The sequence below is a fragment of the Harpia harpyja genome, chromosome 11 (assembly GCF_026419915.1).
Source record: "Harpia harpyja isolate bHarHar1 chromosome 11, bHarHar1 primary haplotype, whole genome shotgun sequence".
Classification (NCBI taxonomy): Eukaryota; Metazoa; Chordata; class Aves; order Accipitriformes; family Accipitridae; genus Harpia; species Harpia harpyja.
The window spans coordinates 33,995,018-34,015,581 of record NC_068950.1 but is presented as its reverse complement, the minus strand read 5'-3'; the positions used below and the strand labels follow the sequence as shown (position 1 = coordinate 34,015,581).

The 20,564-nt window shown below is 46.4% G+C and overlaps 1 protein-coding gene across 6 annotated transcripts in view; it reads right to left on the bottom strand.

The window, feature by feature from the left end:
* The window catches only part of ST3GAL3 (ST3 beta-galactoside alpha-2,3-sialyltransferase 3), a 192,103-nt gene that overhangs the window by 3,797 nt on the left and 167,742 nt on the right, over positions 1-20,564 (bottom strand). For all 6 annotated transcript variants that reach the window (XM_052800781.1, XM_052800782.1, XM_052800783.1 and 3 more), the window contains one exon: positions 10,140-10,286. In XM_052800781.1, coding sequence (XP_052656741.1) covers positions 10,140-10,286 — 147 coding nt within the window. The remainder of the gene's footprint in view (positions 1-10,139; positions 10,287-20,564) is intronic.

Below are 20,564 nucleotides of genomic sequence, written 5' to 3'. Positions count from 1 at the left end.
ATGCTCACTGTCCCTTCTGACTGCTTTGACCTTCTTCCTGTGCACACCGAGCCATTACTGCCTCATTTCCTATTCCTTTACGTGGGATTGTTCACATTCACAAACCTCCTGCCCCAAGTCCTGAAGCTAAACCTCAGCATCACAAGCAGAAAATTCCAGCTCTTCTCTCATGAATCTGCACCTCCAGACAGCAACGGAGCAGCTCAGAGCATTCACTGCCACCTCCACCTTCTTGTCCCTGCACGTCACCACCACTGCTGCTCCTGCAACCTGGCAGACTGGCTCTGCCCTGTCCCTGCTCCGCCGCTCGCATCGAGCAGGCGTCGGTACAGCTTCCACTTGTGCAAACAAAGGGGCTGCTTGTCTGAGCCCACAGCCAGAGTAATGAACTTCTGGGAGTTCCAATAGGAACGTCGCAGGAGGCTCCAGAGCCCTTCTTGTTCTTTGGGGATCAGGCTGGGATTTCCTTTGCTTTGGGTCTTTCTCTGAGTAGTGAATGTTTGCTCTTTTCAGCAGAGAGAGAGAAGCAGCAGGAGGAGACTTGCTCTGCAAGTGCATGCACTGTTATGGCTGTCCATCCCCAGAGAGGTGGCAGTGGGTCTGATCATTTGGTCACAGTTGTTAGATCAAAATTTATCATCAGTTAAAGCCACCTTTCAGGGTTATGCAAATGCAGCAGCCCCAAACCACCCGTCCTTTTTTTCTTGACAATTCCATGAGGAAGCACACATTCTCTGTCCCTTCAAGAGAAGGCAAGTAGAATATTTTAAGACTAGGAAAATGTTTCAGAGACCAACCCAGGAGGAAGGAAGGTAAGCTCCCCATCTGTAATCAATTACAATCAGGGAATGCCTCAGCTTCAGAGCACATTAGTCATATCAAGTATATTGCAATATCTTAAAATACAGGAAGATTTAATCAGAGAGTAAAGTCAATGAGGAATGCATTCAAGAAAAACAGAAAGTTGTAAAGCAGAAGGTTTCTCAGTTGTGTTACATCCTCTGTATTTCTGCAGGTCAGCAGCATTTCTCCCTCAAAACCTACACAGAAACCACAGCAGCAGCAAGAAGTGCTACTTCACTGGTAGCAGTCGGTTTCCAGTCTCCTCCAGTGCCAATTTATCTCTGCCTTTAACCTCCACTGCCTTGTCTCTAGAGCTGCTTATTTTTCATGATTCTGCTGTGCCCACGCCCTTGCTCTGGTCCCGGCATGGTGACCATGCACACTAGGTGTTTTGTGGCCACCCAAGCAGCAGTTTCACCTCCCAGTGCACCTCCCATGACCCCAGTGCCCTGCCTCGTTCAGGACCCGTTGCCCCCTCCTCAGTCCATCACCCCAGACTGCCCCGTCCGCCTGCACCCCCTCGGCAGTCACAAGTACTGAAACAAAAGGGAGGGCTGGGCACCCTCCTTTTTTCATGTTTAGGAAATTTACTCACAGCTCCTTTATGCCCAGTCATTCTTATACCAACCTGAAAATTTGAACAGCTCTTTTAGCTCCTGCTTATTCTTAATACATACAGAGAGAGCAATTGTATCTCTTCTCAGTCTTCATTTTACCAAGCTAAACAAGCCATGCCTTCCTTCTACCAAAACGGGCTGTTCATTTCCCCTATGAAAACTGGGAATTTCCCAGAAGTGTAGTAGCTCCCTCTGTCCCTATTTACCCCAAATTTACTTCTCGTGAACCAGAAAAAAGGCTCACCATTGCCTCATGCAGAGACAATTCTCTCTCTCTCCAAGAAGTCCTTTCCTCTAGTCTTTCCAGAGCTGTATTTGCCTTTTTTCCCCCCAGTAACAGCCTGGCATCCTGAATTATCCTGTGATTTATTTGTACCTATCTAAGCACTTTCCTTCCCCACCATTGCCAAATAATGCTATCCCAGCTTAAAGTCAAAATTTCTGGTATTGCCCCAAACAGCATGACCTTCCATTCATACTCTTAGCTTTCATGCCACCCAGTTTACCCCTGTTCTCAAGGTGTTCATGGTCTTCCTGGATGGTATTTTGATCCTCCCTTGTATTGACCACACCTGGTTTTGTCTCATCACAAATGCCACTTGCACACCATTGCCTTCTGTGCCAAAAATCATTAAAGCAAACACTAAACACGACCTCCTGTGGGGAAACTCCCAGCCGTCCGCTCAGAGCTGCTCTTTGTGTTCTTTAGAGAGACTATTCACATACAGGTGTTGCACCAAACTGTAGCTTCTGAAGCTTAACTAATAATATCTCACATGGCACAGTATTGCACGCCTAAGTGAACTTCAGACAGACTGGGCTACCACACTTCCTCTGTCCCCAGAATGATTTTTTTTTTTATCAAATAAAGATATTAAATTAGTTTTTGTAACCTGCCTTTGGTAAATCCATTTTGTGTTTGCTTTCAGGATTTAATTATTCTTTCATTTAAACTTACTCTGAAGTTCTAAATAGTACCTCTGAGGTCAGATTAAGAGGTCTGAATTTGACAACATTATTTTCCTTGCCTCGCTCCCATCCCCCCAAAAAAGAAAGGAAGAAGAGGTATTATGTCCACTACAATCTAATCCTGTGGAACCACGTGTAACCTGATAGATTTATTGAGGACCTTTTCCTCTGGACTTGCAGCTTAATTGGCTCAACAGCGCAGCAGCTGGAACAGAGAGATCTCAGGCTCTCACACCTAGTGCATTAGCTTCAATGGCTTTTGCCTTTCACTGCTGACCTGGTAATTTTCTGTTTCTATGAATTTCTCACCATAAGCCACCCTTTCCCTCACGTTCATCATATCACCCTTATGGAGATAATAAATTCATTCGTGTGGTTCCCATTTTGGCTTCTTAATTCCTACGCCTTCTGCTTCCTTCACCTCCCTGGATGCTAGAGCCCTGGTAATTCTTTCCTTGTTTCCATATTATTTGTTTGGCAGTGGGACTGTCCAGTGTTTGTTTATTTTCCTTTGCAAGATCTAATTCAACTTGACTTTTGCCAGTTTCCCCTTTATCTCTGTCCATTCCAACCATCAGGGGTGAAGTCTCCTGATGCTCTCCCCCACTTCTCTGTTACTTCTAACACCACCTTCGAAGCAGTTATTTATGAAGTTATGCCTACAGCCTTTTCCTGCCAGTTCCCCCCTTGCTGCAAACATGAATTGCAGATAATTTTTGCACTTTTCACAAAAAAGATTCCAAGTCTACAATGAGTCCGTGAGTTCTTCAGTGCATCTGCTTTTGGTAGCCCATTCTCCTAGTCTAGGCCTAAATTCAGGGAGGTCAGAGTCTGCACACATGTCCCAATTCCACTGAGCACCCCACCAGTACTGCTGCGTACCACCCCACAGTGGGGGTACAGCCCTGCTTATCAAGGTCCCTCCTTTTGGAAGAAAATCTGAGTTATAACATCCCTTCTGTTGCCTTTCCATTTAATTTAACCATGAAGGCACTTGATCAAATGCTATTTCCTAAAATGTCCCTCTGCAAGGTCTTCATGCCTGGTAAAAACAGCTCTGAAAGGCCACCAGCTCTTCTTGTGCCCTCACAGTTGGTGAGAAGAACTGTGCTAGCTACTGCATCTGGGAATACCTGGGCTCTCCCTTTGACAGTACTACTGGTTCCTACTGTACATCCGTGACAGTGCGATTTCTGGTGGTACCTAGCACCCCTCCAGAGGTCTGTGTTCAATGCTGGGGTCAGCAGCTGGGCTCTAGCACACCCCTGTAGATCTTTTACTGTCTTTTCCTACAGAGATCTTGTCCAAATCCTAGTTCTGTTTTTGTCCATCCTACAGCCTTACCTTCCTTGCTGTTATTAGTGCACAGTGGTACCCCACGAGTGTTACCGTACTTCTGTCCTACTGAAAGAGACAATACCTGTGCTCTGGTCGTGACTGCTATTCTATCAATCTTTTCTGGATTTCTACTCCATAGACACACAGTCCTTATGCACAGGCACAGCATGTGAGGCCTTCGTTCAGCCAAAATGCTGTCGAACAGGTGGCTTTTAAACAAAGACAAAAATGTATAAACCTCATCAGTCATCACTGCTGGCCCCAAGAAAAAGCACTGCCCTTTCAGAGGTCCCCCTGCCCCAGCCCCTAACCTCCCCCTCCAAAGCTGACCTCCATTTCAGTCTGCACCATTCCGTGTACTCCAATTGCAATTCATCAGCCAGGCTCGAATAGCTGTGTTTTTAGTCTATAAATCACCAGGCTAGACATCTGCCCGGCTTTCAAAGGAGTTTTGTTCTTCTTGTTGGCTACCGCAAACTTTAAGGTACTTGGAGGCCTGAAGCAGCCCAACCACCCCCTCCCAAGCAACTTGTGTTGATTTAAAATGCAAAGGACGGCTTCACAGAGAGAGCCCAGATGATGATAAAGCACTATTGTTTGTGTCTTTATGGGCCGAGACTCCAAACTTGATGTTTGCGGATTATTCTGAGAGGTAGCTGCTGGCGGGGAGAGACAGAGACAAAGCTGTGTGTCACTGCGTGCTGCAGGCCACCTCCCCTGGCCCTTGTGACAGCCCTTACACAGGCTGAATAAGAAGTGTTACAAGATGGTGTCCTCCAGCATCCCACAAAGACCTGCTGGGGAAGCGGAGCCAATGATCAGAAAGAAGCCATCAAAGGCAGTCGCACCACCTCCCCCTCGGGTCAGGCAGCAAGTCACTGAAGTGCCGGGCACAGCTGTATCAAAGGAGCTGACACCTCCAACAACATCGGCACTGGCGCTTGATCTGCTTCTACAGCGAAAAGGAGACAAGTCAGCAGCTCCACCGAACGACACAAATGCCACAGAGGGGCTCTGGGTGGATAAGGGTGGCTTTTAACCACACATTCTCCATTTTTACCAACTGCAAGTGTGTGAGGCAGTCTGCAGCCAGCTGCTGAGAAGACACCTCAGGGTGTTCCCTCTGTGGCATCTGAGGTGACTCCTTGCTTGCATTCTTGCTCCTGCAAGAAATGACCAGGAGACTGAAGCCCACCTCTGGATCACGAGGCTGGGGAAGGCTGTGTGCTAGGGCAGGGCAGGTGGAGGAGGAATACTGGGAGCCAGTCTTGTGCTTCGTTCCCATGATTTAGCACAGCCTCCTGCTTTCTCAGTTTCATCAACTCATGTTTTCACTATTCTAAACACTGTCACCTTCCCATCCTGAAACAATTTCTGCCTGAAACACTAGCCTGTTTTGCCATTAGCAATGAAGGTGTATTGTAATCCTTACGGGCAGGTACATTAATTATTTTATCCAGAAAAGCCTTCACTCTATTTAAAAATTATTCCCTTTTTCCTCACCTCCATTTCCATGTTTCCTTTGCTATGTTCCCAGTGGATCTGACACTTCTGCATTAATAGAAGACAGTGACCTGTGATAAAAATACACTTTTATGGAGTGCTTGGGCAGGAAGCATTACAAGACCTGAGCAAGAAATAAAAATACAATAAACTATCAAAATTCAGCTCTGATGGACTCCTTGCCACAAAAACAGAAACAAGTGAGCAGACACCTTGGCAAGGACTCAATCATTTTCTGTACAGCATTCCTGGAAGCAGCCAAGGGTTGGAAGCTGTTGCAAAGTTACTGGGAATAGGGAAAATAGTAACTGAAGGGGGATGACACACTTGGACATTCTGCAATTTCTAAGTTAAAACAAAGAGACGGGATCAGAGCTGAAAAATCACTGATGAGAGTTTACACAACAGCACCAGGTCTATTGGGCAGCCATTTCCCAGTAACAGACCAGAGACCAGTAGGCTGTCTTCATAGCACCCAGAACCCCCCTGCTGGAGTGCAGGCCAGGGACTCTGCACCCCTGACCCTGATGGGGAGAAGATGAGAGATGAGAGGAGAAGGTGCTAGGCAGCAGAGCTGGGATCGAGGGGCGGTTTTGCCCCGCAAGCATTGATCTTCCAGCTCACAGCCTGAAACTGAAAGCACTGTACCAGTGTGCTTTCAGCTCTCCAGAGCACATTTATGAACAGAAAAGGGTCCCCTCCACCAGGTCTGCCTGGATGTACCGTGGCTGGAATACACTGAGCTACCCAGGACAGAGGGTAAGGAAGCTGTCCAGGACTAAACTGGAGAAATTTACTCCCATGAACATTCACAAGCACAGAAGAATCCATATGCGTTTTGCAGCCATGCTACTGACCAGAGTCCCAAGACCATATACTTCCCCTTGACTGGTAACACCGATGAAGTTCCAGAGCATCTGCCTCATCGCAGAGCCTTTTCCTTTGGGGCAGTAAATGCCTGCCCAGCCCTTGGGAGTCGAAGATACTGGAAGAGGCAGCGGAGGCAGCTGCCTTCTGTGGTAGCAACAGCAGCACAAACTTGGACCTTGAGGGCTTTTACCCCCGCAGGGAAAGCAAAGACTAAGCAAAACTATACACTGGGTCTGCCTGTTTCTCCTCTTGGAAATTCAGCCACCAGTCCCACAGAGCAACAGGAAAAATCACATTCATTTCCACAGAGATTTTATCACCTCAGTCTTGGCATGGGAGAGGCATCTCCGCCCAGCTCTGAGCAAGAAAGTGCATTTTGCTGGCTTTTTTTATATAATCAGAACAAATTCCTTGGAGATGAGTCACACAGTTTCAAGAGTGTCCAGAGAGATGTCAAGCAGGCCTCAAGTGTAAATCAGTGACACACCTTGCTGAGAGGGTGCACACTCGCTGGCAGGCCCTTTGCCCCTGTGGACACCAGGCAAGGGAAGGGGCTCGACGGATGTTCCCAGGGAGGCTCCCACGAGCCACAAACACACATGTGGCACCTCCAGACCCAGGACACTGCTGGTGTTTACATTCTCTCTGTAAAGACAGTGATGGTTTCAGGGTGGAGCTGGAGTGCTTCCCTGCAGCTGCTCTCCAGGCTTGAACACTGCAGATTTTTGGTTATTCAGGCTGGAGGAGCCTGGCAGTCAGGGAAAAGATTTCAACTTCAGAAATAGAGGTTCTGCCCCACCAAAGCCTCGTCAAACTGCAGGGGTTCCTGCCTGGGATGTTTGTTATGGTGGAACAGCTGCATCCCATGGCAGTTGTTTCAGTGCTGTGATGTTGCTACGTTAAGCAAACCTGTTCCACTCCCTTGTCCGGGAATGCGTACTCCAGCCTCCATGGGTCTGCAGGCCAGACAGAGGACAAAGACGGTACCTGCGTAATTTCAAGGCATAGCCTGCTTTAGTGTCTCCTTTAGAGGTTGAAATGTAGAGGAGGACCAGGAAGAACTAGACCCAGACGCAGTCCCAGTGGTCCAAAGTAACACTGAGGAAAATGCTGTGGATGCTTTTGGGCCTTTAGGTATCAAAGCAGATGGAACAGACAAAAACATTGGTGGAGCTTGGCTCTGGGTCAGTCTTCTTTCACTAATGCCAAGGGCAAGGCTTGGCACAAGGTACCAATGCAGGCCAGCCTCCTGATTTGCAAACCACATGCAGGTCTCTCTTCAAGCAGGGTGTGCAGGGTGCTGCCAGTGTAGAGTGGGGCAAATATCCATTTGTGTGTTCTTTGAGGGCAACTGCAGAAGACACAACCCAACTATTACACCCTTCACCTTTCAACTTCACCCTCAGGTGACTAACAATTACCAGCTACCATTAATATTAAATGGGAGAGAAAGAAATGCAATCCTCTCTCTGCTCTTCACATTCCACAATATCACAAACAATTTGTCATATTGGGAGGGGCAGGGGCAGGAGGAGCATTAATTATTGATACTCGGGAACAGATGGCTTTTCTTGTACCAGGGCAGCGAAATGTAAGAGGAGCCTGTGGGTGAGGATGTGAGGATTAGATGGGCAGACACATATCAGATAACAAGCCTTCAAGTGGAACAGGAACCTTCCTCCTAGGACCAGCTCCACTGGCCTGCAGAGCTCTCAGCAACAGCCCCGGCTGCAGAAACAAATCCAATGACATCTGAATTAGTGAGGCTTCACCAGAACCTTTCAACGCTCCCTCACCTCTGTACAGAACATCCTGGACATGATGACTGACAGCTTCCAGACAGCAGAGGCTTGACAAACCAGACACCAATTGGTCTTTCTAGGAGACCCTACTGGTTGCATTTCACGTGTTCATCCTCATCTACTGTCCTGTGCCATGCAAGGTTTATTCCTGAGACCACATAAGGTGTCCAAGAGCGACTCCCTCCTGTCTTCCACTGGCTTCTGCATCCAACTCAGGGTGCTGGGCTCCAGAATCAGAGATCCAAGTGATCTGGGCCAGTGACTTCAACCAGAGACTCTGTCATCCAACTCTTTTTGCCAACTTTTCCTATTGATCCATATAAGGATCAAGAGCAAGACAACTTCATTCTTGTCAGCTCCTGTGTAGGTGTCCTTGAGGTCAGAGACATTTACCAGGTTGCAAAACAGGCTTGGCACAGGATACCCGCTGTGAGTGTCCCCATGTCCAAGAGCAGACCATGGGACTGACATCCTTATGAGACAGGAGGAACAACGGGGCAAGAGTGATTCTCCACCAAAGGCAGCCGGTTCACCAGAGTGCAAACAGTGGCACTACAGAGACAAAAGCTTCTCCTGAAACTTTCATCAAGAGTCTCTGTATCCACTGCTGAAGCCAGGCATCTGCATCCGTTTTCACTTTGGTGTAGTTGTGTGTTTACTGGAAGACTAAGGAACCAGCTGTACTGACTCAGACCTGGGCCTGGGTAGCCCAGGGTCCTGTCTCAAGCAGCGGCTATAAGCAGATGCCCAGGGAAGAGTCAGAACTAGGCAAACCAACGGTGATACCTCCTCTACTACTACAAGAATGATATTCCTCAGCTATTTTCCGTTTGGAGATTTTACAAGGCAGACACCAACTCTGTACATAGTGACTTAATTCAGTCTTCCTCTTTGGACGTACCCTTTAAATCCTGTAAATGGGCACACACTTTCCCAGCCAGGACTGATTAAATCCATGGTTATTCCACTGAGCAAGGCAGACTTTCTTGCTACCTCCAGAGGCCCAGAAGGTACCTCAGGACCACAACATCCAATCCCTTGATATATTGGGGACCTCCTCACAGCCTTTACCCAAACTCAGTTTGTTCTCTTGGCCTCTGCTAAGAGGTTGTTCCAAAGCCTCATTACTCTGATAATTAGACATGCTATTCTCATTTCTCAAGCTGACTTATCACTGATTTCCAACTCCTCTCAGTCTGCCTGGGGTCATGCAGCCTGCAGCCTGTGAGAGTCCTAAGACACGTACAATCTTGTGATTTGGAAAAACACAACTTCCCAGCTTCCCTCCTGGCCTGGATCAATGGCAAAGTGCTCGAGGTGAACAAATGCCAAGTGCCAGGAGACAGCTACTGTCCATGAACAATACAACTTTTCACAATGTGGAGTAGGATGGAGAAAGTTTCCCTACCTAGGCGCCAGTGAAGAGGCGGAAGCAACCTTAGAAAGACCTGGGCGACATCTGTCCTGGGAAAGATTGAGCTCTACCAAAAAAGCAGGAAACCTTCCCACTATAGAAGCTCTGATCAGTGTCCAAGTTTGCTCTAGTTTGGTATGGGAAATGGACAAACCTGAAAGAGTGTCTTTATACTGCTGCATTATACCAACACGAGAGCTTTTGTTCCTCTAAAAATGCTGTTCATCTCACTGTGATAGTACCACAAAATGTTTCTGATGTAGATCTGGCTTTAAAGAGCAGTCTCCACAGAACCATGATGTGTTTACACTAGCTAACTGCTGCTGAACAGTCAGCTGAGAGCTAACATGCATGGGCTAATCTCACCTCCCCCACATTTCACAGGGGCTAAGAAGGGGATCATCTAGCAAAAGAAGCCTATGGATTAGAGAGCAATACAATGGATCAAAAAGCAGGAGGAGGCCACATCTTTTCAACCCCAGAGCAGAATTGCTCCCTTTCACCCTACTCAAGTTAACATTTACGTGAATCTTTTCTCTGCTGCTCGAAGAAGGAATCACATTATATACACATTCCAGAGAACTTTTCCCAGCAGAAATAACCATTTTTAACACACATTGCGCTTGGGAGAATGTCTAGAATTTTACAGGCAAATGCATGGGTGGAGCTGTGTTTTGACCCATACAGGAAAGCTGTGAGTTGACATCACCATCCCAGTCAGGCTCTGGAGTCAGGGCAGTCGGCGGGTTTGGGATGAAGATGTGCTTGGCAGGAGCTCCCTACCTCTTTGATGGCAGACATCTTGATGTTCTCATAGTAGTGCAGTGGTGCATTGGGTGAACTCATGTCATAGCCAAACCCAGCTACCGCCACCTCATCACAGTTGTGGAGCGCCATGGTTATTGCTACGCTTCCCAATGTGGGGATGTTCTGAGAGGAGAGAAAGCAGGAATGGAAGTCATTAGCAGGTTGCCATTTCTATAATCAAAGATTTCCTCTTATTGTCTCTGCTCACAGGGGCACTGCTGCTGCTAAGCAGAAAATCAGGAACAGGGTATTTGGCTATATCGGCACATCAGCTGCCCAGTGCCATCTTGCAGGGTCAATAGCCTCCCAACTTATAAAGAAAATCATATGTTAGCTAGCTTCCTGCAAAGCATCTAGCACAAAAGCAGCGGCTCTCATTTGAGGGTCTATGACCTGACTCTCCAGGGGAGTATTGCAAGGCAGAGGGATTAATGCAAATGGTCAGACGCCCCTTCCACAACTTTGCTATCCTGAGAATGGGGCAGCAGATGACCTGGAGGATGAATCACAGTGGATACGTTAGTTTTCTGAAATGAAAACAGACGTAGATACTGGGTTACAATTCTATGCACGTTGCGGGCTTCCAGCTAGGCTGAGGAGGAATACTTATCCCAAACAGGCCACCACAAAGGAGCAGAAGTGAGGAACTGTACAAACTCTTTATTTTACTGATGGCAAAAGCAGTTTAAGGAGGCTGTTAGACAGCTCTGGGAGATGGAGATCAGGCAGACCCAGTCAGCAGTGTGCACTGGGACCCCTTCCTTTGCTCAGGAGCACCCTCCCAGGCAAAGGGCACTCTGGCCTGTGCCATACCCACCCTTCCTAGTCACAGCATACTGGGAAGACAAGGAGCAGTGGAAAGCCAGCCAGAGATGGGTGCTAGCATTCTGAGCAGGGACACCCCAACTGTCCTCTCCCGTCTGCTGACCAGCCATTTGCACCGAAGTCCAGCCTCAGCCCTTCCTATTTCATATGGCTTCTGCCGAGGCCCTGTGACAGTGGTGCTGTACGGCTGCAACTCCTTTTGTGCGTTCAGATGAACATGACCACTGTGATAGATGAGTGCTCCCAGTGCAAGACCCTAGCTCACAAACTGTTCTAGCTCCCCTTTAGGCAGACAAATCCAGAGGTAGTGTTACCCCAGGGGCTAGGGAGAGGCTGAGAAATCCACCCACATATCTTATCTTTATTTGTAGAGCATCCAACATTGGCCATATCAAAAGTTTCACGAATTCAGAGGACATGCTCAGACAGTCACTAAGGGTGACAGCCTCTTAGCTGAGATGTAGAAACCAGCTCCACGCTTATATTTTGCATTTAAAATGGTTTACCCTGAACCGGTGAGCAACGCTGTTGCATGTCACCTGATGTTTGTAACAGACTGGGAACACAATGTTTTGAGTTTCTGCCGCTCATTCAAAGGAACCAGCTTTTGGCAGCACACTGCGTTGCTCACTTCTGATCACCTGACCAGTCCCAAACCCAACATTTTCCAAGCAAAGAATGCCACCGATACCCTAGCTGAGATGTGCAGAGCTGGGAGCACAACACATGTGCTATGGAGAACTCCAATACAGTGCACTGGAATTACACTAATCTGAAGACAAACATGCAAAAACTGCTTATGGCTAAATCAGTGAGACATCAGATTAAAACATTTGCAGTGCAACAGTAACAGTGCACATCTGAAATGAAAAGACCTTACTACATCCTCCTGTGCCAGCTCCAGATGTTAGGAAAAACAGCAGAGTCATTTTGTTCTCACTGCTTAATTTCAATTGACCCATACAGGAGAGCAACATTCATAAAAACAATATTGTTTTTATTCTGGTTACTTTAGTTAATTGTTAATTCACTTGTAGCCATAAAATATCAAGGAGGGGTTTAAAAAAAATTGAAAAAAGTTTATTAGGCAAGGATAAGAAAATTCTCCCAAATTTCAAAATATGCAAGAACATCCTGTCTTCCCAGGCATGGCAGTTCAAATTCAGATATTCCCAGCTTTATGTTTTACATAGGAGATTACATTCGGATGTCACTGGAATTGCATCAGCTGGTAAGTGGACTTGCCACAAAACCCTTTCCCTCAGCTGAGCTGTAGTTACAGTGTCCAAAACATAGTGAGTAAATGGTTACGTCCTTGAGAATGTGTCGTTGTTGGGAATACGACTGCGTTAACACCACCCACACTTGCACTGGGCCCATTCCCACGGTACAGCTCAAGGGAGACACAGGGTCTTTCCCTGGAGGGAATTTCACTCGCCAAGTTAACATTTAAGAGCTAACTTTCTAATGTGAGTCTTACAAACCACAGAGAATTAATCATACTACCCAACCTTATGGGAGGACTGCCAAATGACCATAACTTTCTTTCAAGCATATTCTTATTTCTGTTTGGAGAATAACAGATTACAGAAATCAAAAGTGAACTTTCCTTTGGTCACCGAATATCTGCCTGATTTTATTCTACATATAATACCTCCAATGGCCTTTATGGAAAAATAGGAGATAATTTTCTCATCTGCTTCTGTTCTTCAGTAGTTCCTGACATGCCAGTACCTCAGTACTGCCTGCTTCTCTCTCAAAAATGATTAAAATACCAAAGACTACCAAAGACTTCCTAATCTCTCAGATTGCAGTAGATGTATCTGGTTTGGCTCCTATGACTATCAGAAATTCACATGCTGTCCTTAGCAAAATAGTTTTGTGTTGCCCTAAAATCACATTCAGAAACTGATGATCTGATGGCAGTTTTTAATTAAATTATGCCTTATTTATGTTAGCACCCTCCAATACTACGGTAGCTACAGCCTAATGCGTGTGTCCCCCTTGAAGACAGAGATCAGCAGCCATTCACACCTTCACTGCTGAGATGCAGCCTCACGTCCCACTGCTGCAGGCAGAACCCTGTGGGCTAGAGAGGACCGTCTAGAAAATATTTTAAAAATTATTATCCCTGCTATTCACTGAGGGCAATAACTGTTAGGGCAGCACGGGGGTGCCTGCAGAGCCCACGCTTAGTAAATGGCGTGGGTAACAGCACCTGCTAAGAGAAGAACATGAGTACAAACTGTGTGTGCACCCACATGCGCCTGGATCAAATACACATAACTGGGCATTTGTTCCAAACTGCTTACGTTAAAGAAGAAGCAACTATAAGACAGATTAAACAGTAACTGAGGAATTAGAGAGGCTTGAAAAAAAAGGAGCCAGCTTGAACAGAAGTATAGAAGAAGCATGATTGCTGGTTAACTACATGTCATTAGTAAGTCAATACAGTGCTTTGGTCCTGATTTGGTTTAAACTATAGAAACTGAGTGGTTTTCTCCTGTCACAGCCTGCTGAGCTTCTGCTACTCCTTCCCTCTGTTGAAAATGAAGCACTGCCTCATGTCCAGCATGCAGCACAGGAAAGAGAAGGCCCTGTAGGATCTAGGGATGTGTCCCAAGCTGTGCTGCAGAGAAACCAACTCAGCAGCATTCTCAGGTCCAGAGGAAAGGGCTCTCCTATCCTCTCAGCAAAGAAGTGGCAAATGAGAGGGAACACGTATCAGAGAGAGGAAACGGGTTAGAGGTATTCTCTGGCTGCATCTACACAGCTTCCAAGCTCTCCTGATTGTACACAGGCATATAAATTTGTTTGCTGCTAAGCTCTAATCTGCGCCTAATGAATCATGTACAACCTTCAGGGCAAGCTGGGGGACAGATCACTCCAAAAGAAGTTAGGCATCATGGACATGGCGGTGCCAAACCTGGCTTGCTATGCCCTGCACAATGCGTCAGTGCAATCTCACCACACACACCCTGGTGCCGTGCCCCAAAGACATACCAAAGCAACCACCACACCTCTTGCACTGAGTTATGAAAATAAAACTCTCTCAAACAACTGAGCAGGCCTCATGTTATTCTAGGCCATTGCTAAGGAAAAAACCCCAAATCCCAACATCCTGCCTCAGGAATAATAATCTGGGTTTGGACGAGCTCAAAGCCTGTCTTCCTGCTCATGGCCCTCTATGTGCCTGGGTATTCCTGTACCACCAAGCAATGCTGCTTTCAGCGAAATGGTTGAAGAATGGCAGCACAACAGTGGCCAGTGCTGAGGCAGAAGCCTCCTGGGATGCGTCCCAGCTGCACAAAGACTGGCCAGTGCAGGCTAGACCGCTGCTCCAGATGTAGCCATGATGAGTTTCTGACCTGAACTGGTGCCCACCAGTCAGGGAGGGCTGGGAATGGCAAGACCCCAGAAAGCATTGGCAGTTCCCTGCCACAAGCCTGGAACTTGGCCTTCCAAGCTCTGTACCCCCTACTGTGTCTCACAGGTTTCTGTCCCAGCTGGGGCCCATGGTGGGTACCAGGTTCAGCGTCCCCTCCTCAGCACTGGTAAACAACTACAAGGGCAACCTCCCTGGATAATGTGGCATGAACTGACAGTCAGAATTTCCAAGCCTGGGCTGCTTGTCTAAGCCCAAACATCTGGAAAATGTAATACCTAATATAATGCTCCCCAGGGATCAGCCCTTTGCCTGGTCCCATTTGAGAGAACGCAGCAGACCGACAGATGAGCCAGAGACGACACCAAAAGGCCATCTGACAAACTGAGAAGCTGAGAAGCAGCAAACATAGCAATGGTGAGCAACATGTCATCGTAGCAGTACTGGGCAAAGGCTGCCTGTGCATCCAGAACGTGGCTCCTTCCAGGGGCCTGCTGGCACGTGTCCTCCATGGGTGAGGTGAGCACATGCATGGTGGATCCTGAGTAAGAAAAGCGTGAAGACAAGAGAGGCAAAGATCTCTGGTCTTGTGCTGTGACAGCGATCACTGCAAGCTCTGTGTGGTGCAAACACCGCCAGTCTGCACCACCAGGTCAGGGGATCAGAAATGCCTTTAGCAGTACAGACAGACATAGGACAGGTTCTTCTAACTCCTACACTGTTTTCTGCTGCAATAAAAGATAAAAGGCTTCCCCTCAAGACATTGCTGTTTCATGTTCCATTGGTCCCCCTGAAGACATTTTTAAGACTGACTTCTACTCACAGAAGAAGCCAGTCAGCAGAAATGAACACCAGCCCTCCTCTGGACTTAATGGAGGCTGAGCATCATCACCTCATGGGCTTGCGTTGGAGATCCAGTGCTGGTGACCGAACCAGGGGACGGTAACTGCTCTTTGCTTGGTGCATGTGAAAAGCTCTTGCTGCTTTTCATTCCATGCCCGGGTCATTCCTGTGTCACTGCTTGCTGGACTGGAAGGAAATGACTGCTGTAAATCTGTTTTTAGAAATATTTGACTCCCTTAATATGTTAAATGAATTCCAGTTATTTATGGGATTTTACTTAGCTCAGGGTAAGACATATTGGATTGTTCAGACGATTCCAGTTGTTACCTTTTTCACTAAAAGGGTAAGCATTGCTAAAGAATAAATTCCCTAAAAACAATAATACAACTAGCTATTCAAATTGGTTTGACTACTCTATTAATTTTTTTGAGGGAAAACTTGAAGAACTGCTCACCTAGGAAAAATTGCTACCTTAGTTTTATCAGTTACAGACTTGACCACCTAATGGCAATAAAGACAAAACAAAAGAAATACAGAACAAAACTATAGTAGCCATCACACACTATACACAACAGTCACTGTATTTTTTTTTTTTTGTTCATTTACGTTTGCACAGGAACATCTCCAAACCTACGCTTTGCTTCCCTTAGTGGGCAAGTTTGGAAATCTGGCATAAAAAGCAATTTAGCATCACTTATTGTGAGCAGACAAGTGCCCGGCATTCTGCAGAGCGGTCCCTGTCACAGGAGCTTACAATCTGTAAGTAAGGTGTGCCTGTAGGGTACTCCCACAGCTACCTCCATCCATGCACTGAGTCAGCTGCAATATTGGGCTTCAGAAGACAAAGCAGAGCATCTCCAACACTGTTCCTTCACCTCCCCTAGTTATCCCTTGCTGTAAGTGGGACAGAGCCTCCAGAACTGGTGGTCTGCAGCAGAGCAAAAGGCCAAGGGCCTGTTACTGGTGGCATGACAAGCTGCCCAGCAGGTTTCCATCCTGCCATTTAACTGCTGAGCTCCTATATGACTTAGCCCAAACCAAATATCTTCCACCACATCTAACCTGATGCACAAGTTCTGATTCACCGTTTGCCATAGAGCAGATTCCTGTGCAATGCAGGGAGTATTTCTTAAGGACCTAACGATTTAACAGAGAGCAAGCAAGGGCATGACTTTACTAGAAGCTAGCCGCTCTGTGGTAACCATGTATATGCTTCATTCTGTGCTAAATGGGAGTTCATGGCCTACTCTTTCATTGAAAAGTAAACTCCCTTCAGTTACTATGCATCTATCACGTGCAGAAGCATGTGGTTGGGCATTTACTGAGAAGCGGCTGGTAGGCATTTATCTGCTACCCTATAATGGCTTATCTGAGTGTCCATTCCCCAGCAGGTCATGGACTGATCACACTGCAGTGGTAGTGGATTTAACAGTCCAGCCCATGAAGTAGATGTGCTGTCTTGCAAACCCAAAGCTTACAATGACACTAAGTCTCTATATAGTGGCCCTTTACCTGTCCCTCTACCTGCCTTAGAAGATGCCATCAGAAAAAGGAGGAGAAGTACGCAAATGGAAGGATGGGGTGGCAGACTGCTCTGCTCCTGCCATCCTCCACCTCTCTTCTGCTCCACAGAGACCCAAGAGATCTCAAGACACAGCCTTCACACAGTGACAGTCCAGCAAGAGCAGCCCAGGAGACAAAGCTTATAGGCACCAGGGCAACCCAGTAGTAATGACAGAAAGGGTTGTTATGACCAGTCAGGGGAGCTGAAAAGCTGCCTAAGCAGCAAAGAGTCACCACTGGCATCTCCAGAAAGGCTGCCTGCCCAAAGGCAAAACCACGTAACAGCAAAGAGAAGCCCTGGGGCACGATGTGCTAACACTCCAGTATCAGAGGTTAATCCCTGAGTGCATGAGGGCTGTCAGCACTCTGCAGAGGTGCTAATCCATGGCCAGGTGCCTGACACAGCCTGATAACACCTCCTGCACATGGCTCCTCCTTCACCAAGTTGGTGCTGAGGCTGGGTGAAGTCCAGGGGAGGTTGCTTTATCTCTTTAGTAAGGGGTCTACAGATTCAGCCATTTCTAATACACAAACAAACCAAAGGCTTACAGTTTTGGGCAGCAGAGCTTAATCTCAGAAGAAGTTAAATCATAAGCAGTTCCATGGATGCACAGCACCAACAGAGAGACAGAAACAAACACCACAGTCTGCACTGGAGTCCTCAGAGTCCTGACAATTTGTGCCATCTGAAATGTTCTCCTGGCCACCTCACATCATGCTCAGGGCTCCCAGAGGAGCCAGAAAGCCACTGCTCAAATGGCTCTGAGCACTACTGTGTAGACAGGACTATTCACTACACAGTAAAAAGCATCATGGCAATAACCATCCCTAGCATTGTACATGCAACAGGCAACGACACCTCTGAACTGATGTTCATGCTTGTCCACCAGTAAGCTGTCTGCAGTGTAAGATAGGTTATTGCATGCCTGAATTACCAGCTGCAATACCAGTGATGTCTGGTTTCAAGCCCAAAGGACCTGTATACACAGAACTTCCACCTAAACATAAATCACATACATACACCTTTGTCTAGTGAGACAGCCAAGCCTGTGCCCACTCCTTAAGAGGATTCTTTAATCAAAGAGAGGGTCTTTACTAGCTCCTTTCTTTCATGTTAAATCATCTTCAGGCATTAATATTTAACTTTCCCCAGACACTGCTAGGATCCTAAACTAAAGGGTTTTTTTAATCATCAGCTTATCCCAAGAAAAGAGTAGTCCACATGTAGTAGGAAATAGCTCTCCCTCTTCTTAGGACCAGTAAATGGACCGAGGAAACTCCTGAAAAGCTTGACCTGTTCCAGAGAGAAGTCACTGTTCATTGTGGGTGACCAGTTTTGCTCCTTGCTCAGACTTTCAGCTACTAATGCCACAAGTGCAACCAAAATGCATGTCTGAGTTGTACCCCTCTACTATCCTCCAGAACCATCTGGCCCAAATTATATTATCAAAGCAGAGGGTGTTACTACATTCACCCTTTATTGAATCCTGGGAAAAACGCTTTGAGATCAGCCCCAAACTATTTTGCTAGCTCTCCTCAACCTTGCTGAAAAAGCCCCCAAATTACAAAGTTAATTGGCAGCACATTGTTACCATATGTGGTGTGCAAGAGAAGCACTGAAGTTTATTTAGGCATCAGAACCAAAGAAGAGTGGAATATTACTGCTCTTTATGAGGATTTCATGTTGGCCTTGATAACTAAGGCACTCCCAGCCTTGATCCTCCTGTGTATAGCCTGTCCAACATATCACAGCACACTGCAGCATGGGGGCACCAATCTGCCCCCATTCCGGTTCCCCCTCAGAAACTCAGGACACATACTGTTTGCTGTGCTTTTGCTTACTAGACCTCAGCATTTTCATTTTCCATGTTCATATGCTTCTTTCCTAAGTAAAGTTTTCCAGGCTGTCTCGCATCTCTAAAGCATGACCCTGAACCCAACCAGCTATGCTCTGCGGCTGCTGGGTCACACTGTCTCTTGTGGAGCAATTCTCCTTGCTCTAACTGCCTTGCTCATCTTGCTGGATCTCTCTCAAATCTTTAATGAGAGTTGGATTCTTGGTCTAGATGCTTCGATTTCCACTCTTTGCATTTGAAGTCTCAGTGAAAAAAGGTCTATAGCAAATTTGTATCACTGGGATCCTACTCAGACTCCTCGCTCTTTACACTGGCAGCAGTACCTTCTGTTGAAGGATTTGCACAGATGCAGCAGCATTCAACTAAAGCATGAACTCCCAGCAGTTCCATGACAGCAGTCCATAGTTGATGTCTGTAGTAAAATTTGTACCCACAGGCTAGAAATACACTCTCCCTATTTTAAACTCTGACAGAATCCTGTATTAGAGTGTCCTTGCACAGACAGGACAGGGTATACTAACCTCCCAGCCCCACAGATGCACCTGCAGAGCTTCTGCTGCCCCATCTGAAGGAATGAACTACAATTAACACAATCTAGCAGGGGTCAAGGGCAAAGACTGCTTGCCTTGAAGCTCCATAAACTATTTTTAAATGCTCATATGGACTTTCATGAAGTGAAACATCAGGTTTCAATTAAGATGCCTTCATTTCCCAACCTGATGTGTGTTAAACAACCTATCAAAACCTCATAAACTTCAGTTCACAGCATTTTCATTTCCGGATTCTCTCTCCTCCTCTCAGCTTAAGTAATATCTTGTGTATTAAAATAACGTGTTTAAAAATAAAAACAAATCTGGAGAAAATAAAGGCGAAAGTCTTGATAATTTCTGTCCTTCATTGGAGCAGCAGTCCTGATTTTCTAGAAGAAAAATCAAGACCACATCCTTCTAAGGGTAAGTTCTGGAGAATGCAGAGAGGTGAAGTTACTTCGTAGCTGAAGGGAGTATTTGGGATAAGATACCTTCAGTGCACAGGGCAAAAATCCAGTGGTTCCAGAACCCCAAGACAGCTTCTGTACATACATACGCAACAATGCATTTCACAAAAGACCTATTCTGTGTGGCTGAATCTGTCTGCACATCTTGCACACCACAGTTTAAGAAGTGAATGTCTTACCTCCAGGCACCCACCCATCTGACCTGTGTAAAACAATCATCTCTAATATTTCTGAAGACTTTACAATATAATGAGAGCATGGAAAATGAGGCACTATTCTATCTAGTCCAAATCCATGCTGTGACATGGCAAATCTCCAGTACTGGTAACAATGGAGGGACAATGCCAGGGGCAGAGCAAACAGACCTTGTCCAGCAGAAGTGCTTCTCTCTGGGTTTGTCAGCTGTGCTAACGTGCCCAAAAATGTCACGTGTGGTCTCTATCAACAACTATATCACATACGTACATGAGTAATTTACCCAAGTAATACTTTCTCTAATGGTTGATACATTAGGTAGAGCAAATATAAATAGGTTCTCAGACAGTGTTGCAGTGTGAGATAATCCAGAAAACCCAAGTCACCACCTACTCCACGCTAACACTCCAAAAAGCTGCACTGGGGGTGACAGATACTAGAATGACCATGGAGGTATTCTGTTAATAACTATGACCTAGAACTGTGGTTTACATTGTCTTCTTTTGTAAGCTTTTACATCTAAAACTTTTCACTGTAAGATCAGAATTTCTTACCAAAGGCCTCATAAAACAAACCTTTACCCTCTTTTACTATAAGCCTGGGATACAGGATGAGATGTGCAATATCAGTGATTTTAGGCTGCAGTCTCCATGAGGACAGCAAATTGTAAAACTGTAGCATGACCTTTAGGGAGACCTGCACTGCCTTCAGATGCACTGAGGGTGCAGAGAGCAGGG